The following is an 18501-nucleotide window of genomic DNA, read 5'->3' as shown; positions in this document are numbered from 1 at the left end:
GAAATGAATATGCTCCAATTGGGTGGCTTATATTCTGGCTCAGCGATGCGTACTTTCGCTGAACTGGTGACAGCAGGCACTATGCAGAATAGGGCCTTCCTAACATTTAATGCCATAAAGCTATTGCTCAATAATATCTGGGGCGCAGGAGATTCGGAACCTCCCGAGTCCTCGCTGCTCACCACTATACTAACCATTGGCAGCTCAAAGAGCATTATTACCATACTATATAAAGCATTGCTCGAAGCAATATGTACAACACTGCCACACGCAAAGGCTCGGTGGGACACTGTCCTTCCTACCCCACTACCACAGAAGACCTGGGTTACTGCCCTCGCAACAATCAAATCAATATCTCGTAATCCTCGTCTGCGGTACACTCAATATAATTACCTTCACCAATCATATCTATCACCAGCCCGCATTCAAAAAATCTACCCCAATACAACACCAACATGCCCTAGATGCGCTACACCAGCAGCTGACTTCTACCATATGGTTTGGAGTTGCCATTCTATAAACTCGGCCTGGCAACGTGTGACGGAGGTCACAGCAGAGATCTCATCTCACACCCTAGCGCCCACTCCTGACTCCTGCTTACTCGGCATAAGGCATCGCACTAAAGCAGACAAACATACGCACAGATTCATTGACCTGGCATTCGTAGTGTATAAACGCTTGATAGCAATACATTGGAACGCTCCACATGCTCCCTCCCACGCGACATGGCTACGTGACTTACATAGCCGATCTCAAGCTGAAGCCCAGACACTTCACTTGCTCCAACACAGAGGCCTTATCCTAGATGGCCCGGAGGTCTGGGACACATTCGTGGTGGCAATAGAGGCCAGAGACGACATGTATCCCCCATGAACGGGTCTCAACTCACGTACATTACAGCCTGCGCTGACACTGTTAATACCTTAGCCGCACGGCACCAACTCTGATTGTCCTTAAATACACTCATTGCTAATATCCCTCTTCCTCCTCAAAAGACATTTCTTAGCTGTGCCCAACTACTCCCCAAACGCTCATACAAGCATGTAACATACAATCATAACATGTAAAATACTCCTGCCCCTGAACCTGTCAACACCACAGACACCCTCTACAGCCTTGAAGTGTTTTCTATATTAGTTACGGATAGCGTCAGTGATTGGCCAGACCCCTTAAGCTGCAATCGGTCATCACAATAGCTTGCATGCTAAATGTCGCCGCATTCTCCTTTTATCATGCCCTTAACTCCTTCGCATTATTAGGATTAGTTGTAAAAGTCTCCCCCCCCCAGCTATCCTTGTCTTCCCTTTCCAATTTCCCCTTCTCCTCCTTCCTTTTTACACCTCTCGGTGTGGCAATGCTGTGTAAAATTATACAAGTGTGCAAATGTATCGCAAAAGAATGTACAGCTGCTGTATTGTTGTGGGAAGTTTGTGTTCAATAAACAGATTTAAAAAAAAAAAAAGGTGTAAACTGAAGAATGCAAGCTTAATGCTGATTTGAGTGCATTTTTCAAAGTCAAGGATGATCTGGCTGAGTATGGAATGTTGATGTGTGCAGATAAAGTAGTTCTCTCTGTTGTGTTAAGGAAGAGGAGTTTTAATTTGGGACATGATGGGCAAGTCAGAATACCTGGCAATAAGAGGCACATCAAGGATATTTTATGGTGGGCGGGCACTGGTAAATGTATGGATATATAGGCAGGAGTGTCCTATGTGCGCGTGCAGTGATAAGTCAGGCAAGCCGTGTGTGACAGAATGTTCTATGGTGGAATGTCCCCCGGAACAGTACAAGACATGGTATTGATGTTCTGGGCCACTTTTCTGTGATTCCAGAGTAATAGGCTGATGCCCTGGTCCTAGTGGATTATTTCACAAAATGGCTATAGGTTAGAATGATGGAGAAGGTAGCATCTAGGGATATGATTATGTTCAGAGGATGTTTTTTTCCAGTAAGGGCTGCCAGAGTTGTTGATTTCAGATAATGGGTCCCACTTTGTGAGCAAGGAGTTTGAGGAGTGTTTGTCTAGGTATGGTATTGTACACAAGGGAACAACTATCATCCCAATCCAATGGTCAGGTTGAGGGAATCTGTATAGATGGGGGAGGAAAGTGTTTTTTCTTTGCGGACGCGGTTCAGAGATACTTGGCTAACTTACAGAAATACTCAAAGTTCTATAACTAAGGAATCATAATTTGAGTTGCTTGAGAGATAGGGAGCCATGGTCTAAGTGTGCCCCGTGGTCGCTTAAGAACCGTGATAAAGCTGGCAATAGTGTTGGTAGTCTTGATTTTGCAAGAGTCAAGGAGTGAGTGGAAAGATACCAAGAAAGGATGAAGATGTATGTGATTCATAATAGACGAAAACCATCAAGAAATGGTTTCAAAGATGGGATGCGAGTTCAAATTACATTTCCCAGAGTTCTGCTGGGGAAGGAGTGCCTAGGTGGTCTTGGTCTAGGAATAGTTTTGATGCTCAGTAAGGTGATAAGACTTGAGGTCGGCCAGATCTGGAGCCTGAGCAGGGTTTTGTATCTACTGAGCTGGGTGGGAACAATCTTTGTCCTGTTCTGGACACCACTGAGGATAATGTCTCTCTTGATGTCCCATCTGGTGTGTCTGGGAACGTTGACCTTCTTCCCAGGAGCCTGAATGTGTTCAGATGCCTGGTGCAGTTCTTCAAGATGGATCTGTCTCAGGGCATCAGGTTGTCAGATGCAGTGCTAGCCTAATACGCAAACCTGATGGATCACGGGAATTTGTCAGATTTGAATTGCAATATTTCAAATTAGTTTTTTTCTTCATTTTTGTCATTTGTGCATGTGTGTTTTTCCTTGTTGTCTTGTTTTACATTGAGGAGGAAGGTGTGTTCTGTGCTGATGTAATTGAGTAGATTTTTTATTGATCTAGAACAGGAATCGTTATGTTGTAATTCCTTGTTATTGTCAGTGGCACAAGCTGTGTTTGGTGGGTCTGCTCCAGTGTCTGATTCAGTCTGGGAATCACACACCGCTGCACTCACCACTGCACTAGGACATTCCGTGTAGCACACACCACTGCACTCACCACTGCACTAGGACATTCCATGCAACACACACTGTTGCACTCATCCCTGTACTAGGGCATTCCATGCAACACACACCAATGCACTCATCCCTGTACTAGGACATTCCATGCGGCACACACCGCTGCACTCATCCCTGTACTAGGACATTCCATGCAGCACACACCGCTGCACTCATCCCTGTACTAGGACATTCCATGCAGCACACACCGCTGCACTCATCCCTGTACTAGGACATTCCATGCAACACACACCACTGCACTCATCCCTGTACTAGGACATTCCATGCAGCCCATACCACTGCACTCATCCCTGTACTAGGGCATTCCATGCAGCCCGTGCCACTGCACTCATACCTACATCCATGTACTAGAGGACTCCATGCAGCACACACCACTGCACACATCCCTGTACTAGGACATTCCATGCAACACACACCGCTGCACTCATCCCTGTACTAGGACATTCCATGCAGCCCATACCACTGCACTCATCCCTGTACTAGGGCATTCCATACCACTGCACTCATCCCTGTACTAGGACATTCCGTGCAGCACACACCGCTGCACTAGGACATTCCATGCAACACACACCGCTGCACTCACCACTGCACTTCTCTCTGCACTAGGACATTCCATGCAACACACACCGCTGCACGCATCCCTGTACTATGACATTCCATGCAGCCCACGCCACTGCACTCATACCTACATCCATGTACTTGAGGACTCCATGCAGCACACACCACTGCACTCCTCTCTGCCCTAGGACATGCCATGCAGCACACACCACTACACTAGGACATTTCATGTAGCACACACCACTGCACTCCTCAATGCCCTAGGACATGCCATGCAGCACACACCACTGCACTAGGACATTTCATGCAGCACACACCGCTGCACTCAACTGTGTGTTCAGACATTCCATGCAGCACACACCACTGCACTCCTCTCTGCCCCAGGACATGCCATGCAGCCCACACCACTGCACTAGGACATTTCATGCAGCACACACCACTGCACTCATCCCTGTACTAGGACATTCCATGTAGCACACACTGCTGCACTTATCCCTGTACTATGACATTCCATGCAGCACACACCACTGCACTCATACCTACATCCATGTACTAGAGGACTCCATGCATAACACACCACTGCACTCATCCCTGTACTAGGCAATTCCATGCAGCACGCACTGCTGCACTCATCCCTGTACTATGACACTCCATGCAGCACACACCACTGCACTCATACCTACATCCACGTACTAGAGGACTCCATGCAGCACACAACACAGCACTCATCCCTGTACTAGGGCATTCCTTGCAGCACACACTGCTGCACTCATCCCTGTACTAGGACATTCCATGCAGCACACACTGCTGCACTCACCACTGCACTAGGACATTCCATGCAACACACACTGCTGCTCTCACCACTGTACTAGGACATTCCGTGCAGCACACACTGCTGCACTCATCCTTGCACTAGGACATTCCATGCAGCCCATGGCGCTGCACTCACCACTGTACTAGGACATTCCATGCAACACACACTGCTGCACTCACCACTGCACTAGGACATTCTGTGCAGCACACACCGCTGCACTCACCACTGCACTAGGACATTCTGTGCAGCACACACCGCTGCACTCACGACTGTACTAGGACATTCCATGCAACACACACTGCTGCACTCACCACTGCACTAGGACATTCCGTGCAGCACACACCACTGCACTAGGACATTCTGTGTGGCACACACCGCTGCGCTCACCACTGCACTAGGACATTCCATGCAACACACACCGCTGCTCTCACCACTGTACAAGGACATTCCGTGCAGCACACACCGCTGCACTCACCACTGCACTAGGACATTCTGTGCAGCACACACCGCTGCGCTCACCACTGCACTAGGACATTCCATGCAACACACACCGCTGCTCTGACCACTGTACTAGGACATTCCGTGCAGCACACACCGCTGCACTCATTCCTGTACTAGGACATCCCATGCAGCACATACCACTGCACTCATCCCTGACCTAGAACATTCCATGCAGCACACACTACTGCACTCATCCCTGCATCCCTGTACCAGGGCATTCCAGGCAGCACACACCACTGCACCCATCCCTGTACTAGTGCATTCCATGCAGCACACAGCACTGCACTCATTCCTGCACTGGGGCATTCCCTGCAGCGCACACCACTGCACTCATCCCTATACTAGAATATTCTGTGCAGCACATACCGCTGCACTCTTCCCTGTACTGGGGCATTCCATGCTGCATATAGCACTGCAGTCATCCCTCTACTAGGAAATTCCATGCAGCACACACTGCTTCACTCATTCCTGTACTAGGGCATTCCACGCAGTGCACACCGCTGCACTCATCCCTGTATGAAGCCATTCCATGCAGCCACACATCTATCCTCATCTCTGTACTGGGGCATGCCAAGTAGCACACACCACTGCACTCATCCCTGTACTAGTGCATTCCATGCAGCACACACCACTGCACTCATTCCTGTACAAGGGCATTCCATTCAGCACACACTGCTGCACTCATCCCTGTACTGGGGCATTCCATGCAGCACACACCGCTGCACTCATCCCTGTTCTGGGGCATGCCAAGCAGTACACACCACTGCACTCATCCCTGTACTAGGACATTCCACGCAGTGCACACCGCTGCACTCATCCCTGTACCAGGGCATTCCATGCAGCCACACATCTATCCTCATCCCTGTACTGGGGCATGCCAAGTAGCACACACCACTGCACTCATCCCTGTACCAGGGCAGTCCATGCAGCACACGCCACTGAACTAATTCCTGTACTGGGACATTCCATGCAGCACACACTGCTGCACTCATCCCTGTACTGGGGCATTCCAGGCAGCACACACCGCTGCACCCATCCCTGTACTAGGGCATTCCATGCAGCACACACCACTGCTCTCATCCCTGTACTAGGACATTCCATGCAACACACACCGCTGCACTCATCCCTGTACTAGGACATTCCATGCAGCACATACCGCTGCACTCATCCCTGTACTGGGACATTCCATGTAGCACACACTGCTGCACTCATCCCTGTACTGGGGCATTCCAGGCAGCACACACCGCTGCGCCCATCCCTGTACTGGGGCATTCCAGGCAGCACACACCACTGCGCCCATCCCTGTACTAGGGCATTCCATGCAGCACACACCACTGCACTCATCCCTCTACTAGGACATTCCATGCAACACACACCGCTGCACTCATCCCTGTACTAGGACATTCCATGCAACACATACCACTGCACTCATCCCTATACTAGGGCATTCCATGGAACTCACACCACTGCACTCATTCCCGTACTAGTGCATTCCATGCTGCACACACCACTGCACTCATCCCTTTACTAAGGCATTCCATTCAGCACACGCTGTCACACTCATCCCTGTACTAGGGCATTCCATGAATCCATGCGGAACATACCACTGCACTCATCCCTGTTTTAGGGCATTCCATGCAGCACACACTGCTGCACTCATCCCTGTCTTAGAGCATTCACTGCCACACACCAGGGCCCTCACCCTAACAAAGGGCACTCTGCAAATTTAACATTGTTGCTCTTATACCAGTTCGAGGGCATCCTGTAAAATTCAAACACAACTCAACAAGCAGGATCATCCACTGCACTCATTCCTGTCACAGGGCCTTCCTTTCATTAAATATCACTGCAATGAGCGCTACCCTAGAGGATTCCATGGACGTCACCTCCCTCGCCAGTAGTGGCACCATACACTGCACTCATTCCTCTCACAGGACATTCCATTAATTAAATATCACTGCGCTGAGCTCTGCCCCAGAGCATTCCATGGACGTCACCCCCCTCACCAGTAGTGGCACCATTGACTCACTCATTCCTGTCACAGGGCATTCCATCCAATTAAATATCACTGCGCTGAGCTCTGCCCCAGAGCATTCCATGGACGCCACCTCCCTCACCACCAGTGGCACCATACACTCACTCGTTCCTGTCACAGGGCGTTCCTTTCATTAAATATCACTGCACTGAGCGCTGCTCCAGAGCATTCCATGGACGTCACCTCCCTCACCAGTAGTGGCAGCATACACTCACTCGTTCCTGTCACAGGGCATTCCTTTCATTAAATATCACTGCGCTGAGCTCCGCCCTAGAACATTCCATGGACGTCAATTCCCTCACTACTAGTGGCACCATACACTCACTCATTCCTGTCACAGGGCATTCCTTTTATTAAATATCACTGCACTGAGCGCTACCCCAGAGCATTCCATGGACGTCACGTCCCTCACCAGTAGTGGCAGCATACACTCACTCGTTCCTCTCACAGGACATTCCTTTTATTAAATATCACTGCACTGAGCGCTACCCCAGAGCATTCCATGGACGTCACGTCCCTCACCAGTAGTGGCACCATACACTGCATCAGAGGACCTGCAGCCTTCACAGTGTTTCCATAGTTGGCCATCTCTTCTGAATTACAAAACAGATCACAAGAAATTGACTTTTACTTGAGACCTAAACACCTAAGAGAGACGCCTGGGTATCTGCAGTAGTCATTTGTTTGAGGCAGGAACAACACTGGTTGCAGTCCGTGACTAAAAGTACATTCCCAAACATAGCAATTGTTTGAAGACTTTGCCACAAACTAAGGAGAGGAGGTCTCCAACCGTGCTGAGGTGTGTGGCAAGAAGGAAGTGAGGCCAGCGAATAAGGTGGCATCCTAGAGGGCTCCATGATGTCACATCCGGGGAAGATTCAGGGCCATGGTTAGTCACAAAGCGCCAACTTTTAGAGCTGAGAAACTATCGCGTGACGAAGGAAACCGCTGAGGGTGTGCAAGGTTCGTCAAGATGTGCACCTATGTGCATGACACACACCCTGGACATGCACCAGTCCGGTTAATATGTGCAAGTATGTGCATGACACAACCCTGGCTGTGCATCAGTCTGGTTAATATGTGCACGACACACCATGAACGTGCACCAGTCCGTTTAATATGTGCACCTAGGTGCATGACACACACCATGGACGTGCACCCGTCCGTTTAATATGTGCACCTATGTGCATGACACACACCTTTGCCGTGCATCAGTCTGGTTAATATGTGCACCTATGTGCATGACACACACCCTGGCCGTGCACCAGTCCGGTTAATATGTGCACCTATGTGCATGACACACACCCTCGCTGTGCACCAGTCTGGTTAATATGTGCACCTATGTGCATGACACACACCCTGGGCATGCACCCGTCTGGTTAATATGTGCAAGTATGTGCATGACACAACCCTGGCTGTGCATCAGTCTGGTTAATATGTGCACGACACACCATGGACGTGCACCAGTCCATTTAATATGTGCACCTATGTGCATGACACACACCATGGACGTGCACCCGTCCGTTTAATATGTGCATCTATGTGCATGACAAACACCCACGCCATGCACCAGTCCGGTTAATATGTGCACCTATGTGTATGACACACACCCTTGCCGTGCATCAGTCTGGTGAATATGTGCACCTATGTGCATGACACACACCCTGGCCGTGCACCAGTCCGGTTAATATGTGCACCTACGAGCATGACACACACCCTCACTGTGCACCAGTCCGGTTAATATGTGCACCTATGTGTATGACACACACCCTGGCCGTGCACCAGTCTGGTTAATATGTGCACCTGTGTGCATGACACACACCCTCGCTGTGCACCAGTCCGGTTAATATGTGCACCTATGTGCATGACACACACCCTGGGCATGCATCAGTCTGGTTAATATGTGCACGACACACCATGGACGTGCACCAGTCCATTTAATATGTGCACCTATGTGCATGACACACACCATGGACGTGCACCCGTCCGTTTAATATGTGCATCTATGTGCATGACAAACACCCACGCCATGCACCAGTCCGGTTAATATGTGCACCTATGTGTATGACACACACCCTTGCCGTGCATCAGTCTGGTGAATATGTGCACCTATGTGCATGACACACACCCTGGCCGTGCACTAGTCCGGTTAATATGTGCACCTACGAGCATGACACACACCCTCGCTGTGCACCAGTCCGGTTAATATGTGCACCTATGTGCATGACACACACCCTGCCCGTGCACCAGTCCGGTTAATATGTGCACCTACGTGCATGGCACACACCCTCGCCGGGCACCAGTCCGGTTAATATGTGCACCTATGTGAATGACACACACCCTCGCCGTGCACCAGTCTGGTTAATATGTGCACCTGTGTGCATGACGCATAAAGCACACCCTGGCCATGCACCAGTTAGGTTAATATGTGCACCTATGTGCATGACACACACCCTGGCCGTGCACCAGTTCGGTTAATATATGCACCTATGTGCATGACACACACCCTGGCCGTGCACCAGTCCGGGTAATATGGAAACATTAGGGTAATTAACCTTATGCCAGTTGAAACAAATTGAACAAAAACATCTGGCTTACCCCAACCGCCCATGGACTTTCAATCTAAAAAAAAATTAAAGAGGCAGATGGTGTGGGTGACTGTCTCACACCTAATGTCAGGATGTGAGGTACCCACAACTTGTCTGTAGTCTCACAGCACTAGAGTGTACGTCTGGGACTCTACATTTATCTGACATGAGTCTACTCTGCACTCTATGACACTGCACCACACTGCATTACTGCACTCTCTGCCACTCTATTGCATGCCACTCTATGCCACTGCACTCTGCGCCAATGCACTCTAAACAACTGCATTGTACGTCACTGCCCTCTACTCTGCACCACTTTACTCTACGCCACTGCTCTCTGTGTCACTCTACATCACTGCACTGACACTCTACTCTGCAACACTGCACTCTCCGCCACTGTACTGTACACCAATCTACTCTGTACTACTGCATTCTATGCCAGTGCACTCCATGCCACTGCACTCTACGCCACTCTACTCTGCACCACTCCAACATACGCGACTGCACTCAACAGCACTATACTCTACTCTGCACTGCACCACTCTACACTACGCCACTGCACTCTGCTACACAAGTCTACTCTGCACTCTATGCCACTGCCCCACTCTACACTACTGCACTCTCTGACACTCTATTGTAGGCCTCTTTACTCCACTGCACTCTAAGCCACTCTACTCTGTCTCATGACACTGCACTCGAAACCACTGCACTCTACACCATTGCACTCTAAAGAACTGCACTGTACCTTGCACCACTGGACTCTATACCACTGCTCCTATGCTGCTCTACTCCACGTCACTATGCCACTAACATTTAGCTATGAACAGAAGCCACTCTGGTGTATAACATGGCTAAAACACATTGGCAAAGCCAATAACTCTTGTGTAGACTATACCTATTGGGTTTGCCAATGTTTGTTAGTACTATGAGGTACCAAGGCCTCTGAAATAACTGTGAATGTTTAAGTCCTTATTTTGAACATGCATTCGACGACTCATCAGGGATAGTAAGCGCTATATAAATACAATTACATCATATATAGGCGCTACAAAATGCGCAAATACATTTCGGTTAAATACAAAAAAGTGCTTCTCAAATACTGATTTGAACAACATACAGTTTATACCTAGTACTAACACTCTTTATAGCACTCCATTAAAACCACACACTCCCCAGCTCACCTTGACACACCATTGCAGTACCTCTGCCATCAGAAAGCTTCAAGTGACTCCTTTGGTTAAAGTGGATGCAGGTGTCCAAGCCCCTTTGCATTTGCAGATTTACCAAATGTCCACAACCGCATTTCTTTAGGGAAGGAGACACCTTGGCAAGAAGGTCTGTTTCCTATCTGTCCACCCCCCCTTCCTCAGAGCACAGGAGACCCCCTGCCTTCCACTCAAGCTGGGAAAACTCATCTGCGCGTAATCTCGCCCTGCCGTCCCTTGTCCTTTTGGTGAAAGGCTAAAATTACCCACAAATGCCTCCGTTACGCCTTCCATCACGGCCAACTGACGGCAGGGCGAAATTACGGGCAGTCTGTGAAATGTACGGAAGGATGGTCACCCTATACGTGAGGAGGAACCTTTAGGTGTCAGATAGTGAGGAAACAACAACGGGAGTGGGGGGGGCAGTAAACTCCGTCAAGTGCTGGTTGCAGAGTTTTTGCCAAACTGTGTTCCACGCGAACACTCACAGAACTCCGCAAGCGGAGCAGAGTTTGCCGCCCACCCTTAGTCTTCTCTTATTCGCTCTCAGCGAACCAGCGAAACTCATCACACACAAGTCAGGACTCACTCACCTTTGTTTGCCACAGTGTAGGTAGATTTTCCTGAAAAATAAAACATTTTGTGAGTCTTAAGGTCACAGCGGTCACGCGCCCAGTCTCTGTTGTAGGAAAGTACCATCTTGCCTGGCATGTTACCCCCATATTTCACTGTATATATATTATTTTAGTGTATGTGTCACTGGGACCCCGCCAGGCAGGGCCCCATTGCTCATAAGTGTGCCCTGTATGTGTTCCCTGTGTGATGCCTAACTGTCTCACTGAGCCTCTGCTAACCACAACCTCAGTGGTAATGCTCTCTCTTTGCTTTCCAAATTGCCACTAACAGGCTAGTGACCAATTTCACAAATTCACATTGGCATACTGGAACACCCTTATAATTCCCTAGTATATGGTACTGAGGTACCCAGGGTATTGGGGTTCCAGGAGATCCCTATGGGCTGCAGAATTTCTTTTGCCACCCATAGGAAGCTCTGACAATTCTTACACAGGCCTGCCACTGCAGCCTGAGTGAAATAACGTCCACGTTATTTCACAGCCATTTACCACTGCACTTAAGTAACTTATAAGTCACCTATATGTCTAACCTTTACCTGGTAAAGGTTGGGTGCTAAGTTACTTAGTGTGTGGGCACCCTGGCACTAGCCAAGGTGCCCCCACATTGTTCAGGGCAAATTCCCCGGACTTTGTGAGTGCGGGGACACCATTACACGCGTGCACTATACATAGGTCACTACCTATGTATAGCGTCACAATGGTAACTCCGAACATGGCCATGTAACATGTCTAATATAATGGAATTGTCAACCCAATGCCATTCTGGCATTGGGGAAACAATTCCATGATCCCCCGAGTCTCCAGCACAGACCCAGGTACTGCCAAACTACCTTTCCCGGGGTTTCACTGCAGCTGCTGCCAACCCCTCAGACAGGTTTCTGCCCTCCTGGGGTCCAGCCAGGCTTGGCCCAGGAAGACAGGACAAAGGACTTCCTCAGAGAGAGGGTGTTACACCCTCTCACTTTGGAAAAAGGTGTCGGGGCTGGGGAGGAGTAGCCTCCCCCAGCCTCTAGAAATGCTTTGATGGGCACAGATGGTGCCCATCTCTGCATAAGCCAGTCTACACTGGTTCAGGGATCCCCCAACCCTGCTCTGGCGCGAAACTGGACAAAGGAAATGGGAGTGACCACTCCCCTGACCTGCACCTCCCAGAGGAGGTGCCCAGAGCTCCTCCAGTGTGCTCCAGACCTCTGCCATCTTGGAAACAGAGGTGCTGCTGGCACACTGGACTGCTCTGAGTGGCCAGGGCCAGCAGGTGATGTCAGAGACTCCTTCTGATAGGCTCTTACCTGTGTTGATAGCCTATCCTCCTTCCTAGGTAGCCAAACCTCCTTTTCTGGCTATTTAGGGTCTCTGCTTTGGGGAATTCTTTAGATAACGAATGCAAGAGCTCATCAGAGTTCCTCCACATCTCTCTCTTCACCTTCTTCCAAGGAATCGACCGCTGACTGCTCAGGACGCCTGCAAAACCGCAACAAAGTAGCAAAGACGACTACTGCAACCTTGTATCGCTGATCCTGCCGCCTTCTCGACTGTTTTCCTGGTGGTGCATACTGTGGGGGTAGTCTGCCTCCTCTCTGCACTAGAAGCTCTGAAGAAATCTCCTGTGGGACGACGGAATCCTCCCCCTGCAACCGCAGGCACCAAAAGAACTGCATCACCGGTCCTCTGGGTCCCCTCTCAGCACGACGAGCGTGGTCCCTGGAACTCAGCAACTCTGTCCAAGTGACTCCCAAAGTCCAGTGACTCTTCAGTCCAAGTTTGGTGGAGGTAAGTCCTTGCCTCCCCACGCTAGACTGCATTGCTGGGTACCACATGATTTGCAGCTGCTCCGGCTCCTGTGCACTCTTTCAGGATTTCCTTTGTGCAGAGCCAAGCCTGGGTCCCCGACACTCTAACCTGCAGTGCACAACCTCCTGAGTTGTCCTCCGGCATCGTAGGATCTCCTTTTGTGACTTCGGGTGAGCTCCGGTTCACTCTTCTTCATAGTGCCTGTTTTGGCACCCCCTCTGTATCCTCACGCAAGTGGCGACATCCTGGTCCCTCCTGGGCCAGAGAGCATCCAAAAACCCTAACCGCAACCCTTGCAGCTAGCAAGGCTTGTTTGCGGTCTTTCTGCGTGGGAACACCTCTGCAAGCTTCTTCACGACGTGGGACATCCATCCTCCAAAGGGGAAGTTTATAGCCCTCTTCGTTCTTACATAATCCACAGCTTCTACCATCCGGTGGCAGCTTCTTTGCATCCTCAGTTGGCATTTCCTGGACATCTGACCTATCTCGACTTTGTCGCGACTCTTGGACTTGGTCCCCTTGTTCCACAGGTACTCTCGTCCGGATATCCACTTTGGTTGCATTGCTGGTGTTGGTCTTCCTTGCAGATTTCCCCTATCACGACTTCTGTGCTCTCTGGGGAACATAGGTGTACTTTACACCTACTTTTCAGGGTCTTGGGATGGGCTATTTTTCTAACCCTCACTGTTTTCTTACAGTCCCAGCGACCCTCTACAAGCTCACATAGGTTTGGGGTCCATTCGTGGTTCGCATTCTACTTTTGGAGTATATGGTTTGTGTTGCCCCTATGCCTATGTGCTCCTATTGCAATCTATTGTAACTGTACATTGCTTGCATTACTTCCTTTTGCTATTACTGCATATTTTTGGTATTGTGTACATATATCTTGTGTATATTTGCTATCCTCATACTGAGGGTACTCACTGAGATACTTTTGGCATATTGTCATTAAAATAATGTACCTTTATTTTTAGTATATCTGTGTATTGTGTTTTCTTATGATATTGTGCATATGACACCAGTGGTATAGTAGCTTTGCATGTCTCCTAGTTCAGCCTAAGCTGCTCTGCTATAGCTACCTTCTACCAGCCTAAACTGCTAGAAACACCTCTTCTACACTAATAAGGGATAACTGGTCCTCGTACAGAGTGTAAGTACCCCTTGGTACCCACTACAAGCCACGCCAGCCTCCTACATTTATGTAATCACAAATGTTCATATTAGGAGGTTGGTGCAGATGGGGTTGAGGGAAGCACAGTCTCAGGGGCAAAGCTTTGTCAGTGAGATTGTGTGTGTGTGTGTGTGTGTGTGTTTGTGTGTGTAAATCTCACAATCTCTAAGTAAAAAGCATTGCCCACAGGGTGGATGTGTGAAGTTACCAAAGTCCTGGGTGGACTGTTCCCATGAGCAGAAGTGATTTGCATTAGGCAGGTCTCTGGGGCTGGTTTACAGTTTGGTGGATAGGTTCTCTGTTGCAACCAGCCAAATTCAAGACCTGCCCCCCAATTTTGAGTTGGGGAGGCCACAGGTTTTACGCCTACAGACTACATTTTATTCTGTCAGGGTAAAGCGTCCTTCAGCGGTCCGATGGAGTAGGTGCATCGGAAGTAGGCCTTCTGACCGTAGTTAGAGTGGACGGTTAGTGGCTTTTTTTTAACTCTTTGCCACGGCCAGGTATATCTTGGTTGTGAAAGAGAATACAAAAGGGAATTTACCCCACACCATAGAGGAAAACCGGTGTGAGCTGTTATTTCTTTTATTTATCAAGCAACTCTAGCTTTGGGAGTTTGCTTTTGAAAAAAAAAAACTTTAGAAAACTATGACAGCCAGCCACCATGGTCGATAGAGCATCCATAAAATTTTGCCCACACTGATAGGAACCACCAGGACAGCTGTGCCTGCCAATGTATAAAGATGGCTGGTGAGCTGGCAGACAATTGGGTGGGAGGAGGGAAGGCGGTAAAGTTTTCTGCCACCCCTTCTGCCTTTACTCCGTCTGCTAATTCCTACATAAGACCCTTTTCTAGCGTGGCACAGTGAAAAAGAATGGTTTGGGTTACTACCCGAGGGATTGCCAGTGGTTAGACTATTTGAAACATTTGTCTCATTACCTTTTGGGTGTCTGACTGTGAGTAGTGCCTGGAAACCTGGGAGTGTCGCAGCGCTCCAATCGTACTGCTGCCAATGTTTGTGAACTCTAAACAGTAGGAAGTTTGCATGAATTCAAGGAGTACTCCCATGGGTGCAGATTTGCTACCTTATCTGTAAACCCGCCTCTAGGGGGCATATTTACAGACAAGAGCTGCAAAGCACTGCGGCAAGCAAAACTGCTGGGTTGTGTCATCTGAAGAGAGCAAACCTGAGGCACATATTCAAAGAAATAGAGCACTTCTGCTTTCTCCAAGCGCTGCATTACATTGGAATAAATATGGCCATTATTCTTTTACCATTCTCTAAAGGGAAGCGGTCCATGGGGGACCCATTCCCGTTTGTGAAGTACTTACCACTTCCTTTGAATAAGCAGCAAAGTATAAGTGCCACATTATCAAAATGTAACACAGCACAGCCAGTCACACCTCAGCACACAGTACCTGTGTGGCACTCATGGCTCTCACACAGTACCTGTGTGGCTCTCATGGCTCTCACACAGTACCTGTGTGGCTCTCATGGCTCTCACACAGTACCTGTGTGGCTCTCATGGCTCTCACACAGTACCTGTGTGGCTCTCATGGCTCTCACACAGTACCTGTGTGGCTCTCATGGCTCTCATGGCTCTCACACAGTACCTGTGTGGCTCTCATGGCTCTCACACAGCACCTGTGTGGCTCTCATGGCTCTCACACAGTACCTGTGTGGCTCTCATGGCACGGGTCTCACACAGTACCTGTGTGGCTCTCATGGCACGGGTCTCACACAGTACCTGTGTGGCTCTCATGGCACGGGTCTCACACAGTACCTGTGTGGCTCTCATGGCTCTCACACAGTACCTGTGTGGCTCTCATGGCTCTCACACAGTACCTGTGTGGCTCTCATGGCACGGGTCTCACACAGTACCTGTGTGGCTCTCATGGCTCTCACACAGTACCTGTGTGGCTCTCATGGCTCTCACACAGTACCTGTGTGGCTCTCATGGCACGGGTCTCACACAGTACCTGTGTGGCTCTCATGGGCTCTCATGGCACTGCCCTCACACAGTACCTGTGTGGCTCTCATGGCACTGCTCTCACACAGTACCTCTGTGGCTCTCATGGCTCTCACACAGTACCTCTGTGGCTCTCATGGGCACTCATGGCACTGCCATCACACAGTACCTGTGTGGCTGTCATGACACTGCTCTCACACAGTACCTGTGTGGCTGTCATGGCACTGCTCTCACACAGTACCTGTGTGGGTCTCATGGCTCTCACACAGTACCAGGGTGACTCTCATTGCTCTCATACAGTACCTGTGTGGCTCTCATGGCACTGCCCTCACACAGCACCTCTGTGGCTCTCATGGCACTGCTTTCACACAGTACATGTGTGGCTCTCATGCCACTGCCCTCATACAGTACCTGTGTGGCTCTCATGCCACTGCCCTCACACACTACCTGAGTGGCTCTCATGGCTCTCCACAGTACCTGTGTGGCTCTCATGGCATTGCTCTCACACTGTGGCTCTCATGTCACTGCCCTCACACAGTGCCTGTGTGGCTCTCATGGCACTGCCCTCACACAGTACCTTTGTGGCTCTTGTGGCTCTCCACAGTACCTGTGTGGCTCTCATGGCATTGCTCTCACACTGTGGCTCTCATGTCACTGCCCTCACACAGTGCCTGTGTGACTCTCATGGCACTGCCCTCACAGGGTAACCGTGTGGCTCACATGGGCGCTCATGGCACTGCCCTCACACAGTACCTGTGTGACTCTCATGTGTAACTCTCATGGCCCTCACACAGTACCTGTGTGACTCTCATGGCACTGCTCTCACACAGTACCTGTGTGGCTCTCATGGCTCTCAAACAGTACCTGTGTGACTCTCATGGCACTGCCCTCACACAGTACCTGTGCAGCTCTCCTGGCACTGCCCTCACACAGTACCTGTGTGGCTCTCATGGAATTGCTCTCACACTGTGGCTCACATGGCACTGCCCTCACACAGTACCTGTGTGGCTCTCATGGCCATCACACAGTACCTGTGTGACTCTCATGGCTCTCACACAGTACCCATGTGACTCTAATGGCACTGCTCTCACACTGTGGCTCTCATGGCACTGCTCTCACACAGTACCTGTGTGACTCTCATGGCACTGCTCTCACACAGTACCTGTGTGACTCTAATGGCACTGCTCTCACACTGTGGCTCTCATGGTACTGCTCTCACACAGTACCTGTGTGACTCTCATGGCTCTCACTCAGTACCTGTGTGGCTCTCATGGCACTGCTCTCACACAGTATCTGTGTGGCTCTCATGGCACTGCTCTCACACAGTACCTCTGTGGCTCTCACGGCACTGCCCTCACACAGTATCTGTGTATCTGTCATGGCCCTCACACAGTACCCGTGTGACTCTCATGGCTCTCACAAAGTACCTATGTGACTCTCATGGCAAAGCTCTCACACAGTACCTGTGTGGCTCTCATGGCTCTCACACATTACCTGTGTGACTCTCATGGCCCTCACACAGTACTTGTATGACTCTCATGGCTCTCAGACAGAACCTATGTAACTCTCATGGCACTGCGCTCACACAGCACCTGTGTGGCTCTCATGGCACTGCCCTCACACAGTACCTGTGTGGCTCTCATGTGACTCTCATGGCACTGCCCTCATACAGTATCTGTGTATCTCTTATGGCCCTCACACAGTACCTGTGTGACTCTCATGGCTCTCACACAGAACCTATGTGACTCTCATGGCACTGCGCTCACACAGTACCTGTGTGGCTCTCATGGCACTGCTCTCACACAGCACCTGTGTGGCTCTCACACAGTACCTGTATGACTCTCATAGCCCTCTCACACAGTACCTGTGTGACTGTCATGGCACTGCCCTCACACAGTACCTGTGTGACTGTCATGGCACTGCCCTCACACAGTACCTGTGTGACTCTCATGCACTGCCCTCACACAGTACCTGTGTGACTCTCATGGCACTGCCCTCACTCAGTACCTGTGTGGCTCTCATGGCACTGCTGTCATTCAACAGCCCAAGTTATTTTGCCTACGTTGTACTTTTTCTGGGGACCCTGCTACGGTATGCTGTGTGCTTTACCGCCTTCCACAGTATCCTGGAGCTGATCCTACTGGAAGCTG

General features: G+C 49.9%; 1 protein-coding gene across 1 annotated transcript in view; it reads right to left on the bottom strand.

The window, feature by feature from the left end:
* Positions 1 to 18501, bottom strand: part of LOC138301429 (patr class I histocompatibility antigen, A-126 alpha chain-like) — a 171282-nt gene that overhangs the window by 34774 nt on the left and 118007 nt on the right. The window contains exon 6 of the mRNA XM_069241919.1: positions 11377 to 11406. Coding sequence (XP_069098020.1) covers positions 11377 to 11406 — 30 coding nt within the window. The remainder of the gene's footprint in view (positions 1 to 11376; positions 11407 to 18501) is intronic.

The sequence above is a fragment of the Pleurodeles waltl genome, chromosome 6, assembly GCF_031143425.1.
Source record: "Pleurodeles waltl isolate 20211129_DDA chromosome 6, aPleWal1.hap1.20221129, whole genome shotgun sequence".
Lineage (NCBI taxonomy): Eukaryota > Metazoa > Chordata > Amphibia > Caudata > Salamandridae > Pleurodeles > Pleurodeles waltl.
This window is presented reverse-complemented; position numbering and strand designations above follow the sequence as displayed.